Source organism: Penaeus japonicus, unplaced genomic scaffold, assembly GCF_977035675.1.
Source record: "Penaeus japonicus unplaced genomic scaffold, GWHDUDI00000001_assembly GWHDUDI00000035, whole genome shotgun sequence".
In the NCBI taxonomy this organism is placed as follows: domain Eukaryota; kingdom Metazoa; phylum Arthropoda; class Malacostraca; order Decapoda; family Penaeidae; genus Penaeus; species Penaeus japonicus.
In genome coordinates, this window is record NW_028234437.1 from 19,378,986 (window position 1) to 19,383,985 (window position 5,000).

The following is a 5,000-nucleotide window of genomic DNA, read 5'->3' on the forward strand; positions in this document are numbered from 1 at the left end:
GACTGGAAGTATGTAGGCTTAGTGGCCATTCAGTCCCTCTGGCCAGTCCTGAGACGGATTACTCACTTACTCCTACTACTAGATACTTGTAAATTCCCTCAAGAAATTTTAGTGTCTTGGCTAACTACTAGAATAAGATTATAAAGAGATACCACCTTCCCTCTTGAAGTTACGGGATAGCCTCTTTTCCCTAATCATCTGACAACTAATCTTTCAAAATGTCTAGAAGATTGGTCTTTCCCATAGTGAACATCCCAATAGTTCGGTTCCCAACTATCCTGTGTGACTATATGGAAAATGAAAGGCTGATTTTGGATATTTTTATGTCTTTAGCGATTCTGTGATTTTTTTCCTAGTTATCCCTTTTCGATAGAGCTCCTTCCATTTTCTATAGATTTGTGTCCGTTTTCTATGCTACATATAATCCCATTTTCTCTAGATACAGACCCGGCTTCTTGTCTCATCCCGTCTCTAAGTCCTACTGTTTTTTTGTTGTTGTTTTTTTTTTCTTCTTTTTTTTTGTGAATTTTATCTTGCAGCCAGTGTGTGACTGTCACGTGCAGGCCTGTGATTCTTACAATGCTATACATCCCATTTTGGCTTCCATATTTGCATAAATACAGCCCTATGACCACCTCATCTGTACAGGGGAAGTGGCAACCTCTCTGTTTTGATCTTTGAAACCCATGACAGTATTTTGAGGGAAAGTATTTTTTTCTGAATTAGGAAGTATCGTATCGTAGAGTAGTTACAGTCTTAGTTTATTTTATAATATGTCTTGTAAGGAAGTTAATGAATTGATAGTGTGATAAAAAAAAAGAAAAAAAAAAGAAAGAAAAGAAAATTTAAGTCGATGTCATTAAACTATTAGACTCCATTTTATGATAATTTAACGCAACCTCTTTCCTTGGCCAGGTTTGTCGAGAGCTTCCTACTTAAAAAACAAAGTGAAGAAACAAGGTGCCTGTCAGAATTTTTGGAAAGCAGAAAAAAGATTAAGGTAAGATCTTCTACGTGTCGTTATTGTTTTTTTCTTTTTTCTCTCTTTCTTTACATAAAAAAATGATATCCATTGTGTCCGAAATAGCGATTATTAATCAATATATGAAGTATGACTCAAAATGTATAACTTATTAATAATATGATGTTTCACACACACACACACACACACACACACAAAAAAAAAATCAAACAAGACTACGTATAACAAGAATCCTTTCCCATTACAGATTTGGCATCAGGCGAACCGTAAAACAGCAATGGTTCTACTGGTTCGTAATCATCCTGGTGTTCCTCAACACAGCTTGCGTGGCCGCGGAACATTACGACCAACCCGACTGGCTCACTAAATTTTTGTGTAAGGTTCTCGCTTCTTATGGGGCGCCGTTAGGTTTTGTGTGTGTGTGTTTTTTTTTCATTTATAGTGAAAGAGATAAAAATGTTTGATTTGGTTTTAGAAGGTTGTTATTCAGGTTGTTATTACTTGTAGAGATGAAAGTTGTAGTGTTAATAATGATGATTTGATTATTAAAATTATAGTGATAATGATGTTGATAATAGTAATAACGATGATTATAAAAGTAATAACAATAATGCTAATTAAGTTATTAAATCTAGTGCTACTGCTGATAAATATAATTATAGTAATAATTACAATAATAATGATAAAAATTAAAGTACTTCTAACAATAGTAATAGTAATGATATTCATAATAGTTATAATGTGAAAACTAATAACAGAGATAATAAAAATCATAGTGATAATGATAATTGATAGTAATATCAGTAATTATAATAATAATGATAATGATAAAACTTTAATAATAGCGATAATAATAATAATAATAGTAATGATGATGATAATAATGGTACCAATAATAACAATGAAAACGATAATAATAAGATAAGGATAACACTATTATTAGTAACAATAATACCGATAGCATTAAACTGACTGACAGACGCCCTATCCCCTGGACACATGCGCCCGGGACCAATCACTAACCGCCGGCTTCTTCTTTCCCGTTGCAGACTATGCAGAATTTATATTTCTAGGTCTATTCATAACTGAAATGTTTGTAAAAATGTACGCCCTGGGGGCAAGAATATACTTCGAGTCCTCGTTCAACCGGTTCGACTGCGTTGTCATCAGCGGGTCCATCTTTGAAGTCGTTTGGTCGTCTTTCAAGTCAGGGTCGTTCGGTCTGTCGGTGCTTCGAGCTTTGCGTCTCCTGAGGATATTCAAAGTTACAAAGTGAGGATTATTTCTTCCTTGTGGAGGATTGATATATATATATATATTTTTTTTTTTTCTTTTCTTTACGTCTCTTCTTGTTATTGATATTGTTTAAATATGAGAGACGAGTTGTTTGGTGAAATGATTGTAACTATTTCTCTCGCTGTCTTTCTTTTGATTAGAGATATGAAAGATATTTAATGACTTATATTTTAATATCCTTCGCCCGAGTCTTTATTGCGTGCATAATCCACCCCCGATTCCTCCCTCAGGTACTGGGCCTCCCTCCGTAACCTGGTAATCTCGCTGCTGAGTTCGATGAGGTCTATCATCTCTCTGTTGTTCCTGCTCTTCTTGTTCATCCTCATCTTCGCCCTCCTTGGTATGCAGCTCTTCGGCGGCTCCTTCAACTTCCCCGAAGGAACTCCACTCGCCAATTTCAACACTTTCGCCATCGCTCTCCTAACAGTGTTTCAGGTGAATCCTTTGACCTGTTTTACCCCCGTCTTCATCTTTTTTTTTTATTACATAGATTTTTTTTTTTACGTATATTAGGACAATCTACTTTATTTTTAGACGTGCATTTTTGAAGCATTTTAAAGTAGTTATTAGCAGAGAAAAAATAGCTAGAATATTTTTCTTTAGATCTGATCCCAGTATAAGGAGGACTCACGATCTCTTGAGCCACGCCTCTGAGTAACAGCCTTTCTCCTGGCAGATTCTCACGGGTGAGGACTGGAACGAGGTCATGTACAATGGTATCGCCTCACAGGGTGGTATTAAGTCCGGCATGATCTACAGCCTTTATTTCATCATCTTGGTGATCTTCGGTAACTACACTCTCCTAAATGTGTTCTTGGCTATCGCCGTCGATAACTTGGCTAACGCGCAGGAACTCACGGCGGCCGAGGAGGAGCAGGAGGAAGAAGATAAGGAGGTCTGTGTTGATGGAAAGGAATGTGTTATTCTTTTTCTCGAATTCCCAGTAGATGCTCTTAGTACACGGCGTGGCAGTGCGTGTGGATGATGAGGGAGGTTCTGATCAGCGGGAGGGGGCGGGTTTTGATGGGGTTCAATCATATCTGGAGCGGATGGTTGTTGCATGAGAAGGGTATGAGTTAGAAAGCTTTATAGTCGTCGTATGAACGGTTTATAACAGTGAAATGTATCTTTCTTTCTGAAAATTATAAAACGATCTCAGCATTGGTGATCATTTCTGTCCAGTTGTTTTCACCAGAACGCTCAAGATTTATAATATCTTTATTGGACGTATGTAAGAGAGATGTCTGATTGTGGGGGGAAAGAATGAGTATTACTGTTTTTTATAGTTTTAAATAAAGATGAAGGGAAGGCTGCTAGTATGCTTCAGTCAAGCAAAAGTTCAGCTGACAAGCTGTGAATCTTGATAGAATTCTAATGCTCTTTTATACTATGTATATGGAAGTGCATATTTTTATTCAATTTTACTGCTTCATCATTTAAAAACAAAAACGTTACACTGGATATAATCTTACTTCTAAGACTCCAGAATTTTAGTGAAGAGCAGAATTCATTTGCCTTTGAACACACTTGTCCTGTGCTATTGCTGACTCGATCGCTCTGTTAGGCTAGGACATCCGTATATGTCATTTTATTCCTTACATTTATGGCATCGTTTTCGGGTGTTGACGGGTAATTTTACTTTTGACCGAACAAAACCTGTCGGAAAGGTAGGTTGAATGATGCCACGTTTTTGTGTGTTTTCTTTTTTTTTTTTCTTTTTCCTTTTTTTCTTTTTGTCTTTTGGTTTTGGGTTTTAATAGAATCATGAACTTATTGCAACATTTTACCATTTTCTGTTTTTTTTTCTATCTCTCTCTTTCCCATGATTTTTAAAGTCATGGGTGATTTTAGTATTCTTGTTTGTGGAATCTTACAAGCGTTGTTGTTGCTATTTTTTTAACAATGTATACTTTTTTGAAATATGGAAGTGTTATCTTGAAGCATCCGGATAACACAGAGAAACAATAGTCAGATAGTGTAGAACCTTCCCATACTGACGGCGTGAGGTGCTTCATAGATGGAATCCTGAGGCTTAGTTAGTTTGTAGATATTGATTTTTAGTCTGCAATATTTGCAGTTAAGCTAGCAAAGAAAATATTATAGAATATGTAGATTTTGTATCTATATTTTTGTGTAAAGAAAAAAAAAAGAGGAAAGATTTTCATTGACCCAACTTTTGAAAGGAAATGATTTCTTGAGTAGAGGTAGTGGGAACATTTTCTGAAACTTTTTACTTAATTTTTCTTTCATCTCTGTCTGCCTGCCCGGAAATGACGGTAACACCTTCTACCCAACCACTGTCGTCTGACGCATGTCCACCGTCTTACTTCGTCGGCTCTGAACATTACCCGGTTTCTCTGTTTACAACGACGTGGTTACCCGTTTATATACTCTTTGAATCTCCTTATATATATCCTTCAATGTGACCTTTTTTGACACCTGAAATACATTTTCGTTTGTTTTTGTTGTTTTTTGTTTTTTTTGTTTTTCTTGGTTAATTTTTTTATTTTTTTATTTTTTATTTTTTATTTTTTTTACATGTCTGAATACACAATTCTTCCTTTGTGTCAAACAGAGTATAATGCTAGAGCTGCACACGATGGTCACTTTTTTTTTAGTTTATCCGTAAAATTTTTGCACAAACTATTATGTGTTACATCGGTGTCACTGTGGTTACTTTGTATCCTTAGAACCGCAGGTGTCGAGGCTTCAACTGTAGTTT

The 5,000-nt window shown here is 35.8% G+C and overlaps 1 protein-coding gene across 34 annotated transcripts in view; it reads left to right on the top strand.

Moving 5' to 3' along the window:
• Nucleotides 1-5,000, top strand: part of cac (calcium voltage-gated channel subunit cacophony) — a 291,025-nt gene that overhangs the window by 209,821 nt on the left and 76,204 nt on the right. For all 34 annotated transcript variants that reach the window (XM_086531498.1, XM_086531514.1, XM_086531499.1 and 31 more), the window contains 5 exons: nucleotides 916-1,000; nucleotides 1,230-1,357; nucleotides 2,032-2,254; nucleotides 2,509-2,713; nucleotides 2,955-3,173. In XM_086531498.1, the coding sequence (XP_086387624.1) occupies nucleotides 916-1,000; nucleotides 1,230-1,357; nucleotides 2,032-2,254; nucleotides 2,509-2,713; nucleotides 2,955-3,173 (860 nt within the window). The remainder of the gene's footprint in view (nucleotides 1-915; nucleotides 1,001-1,229; nucleotides 1,358-2,031; nucleotides 2,255-2,508; nucleotides 2,714-2,954; nucleotides 3,174-5,000) is intronic.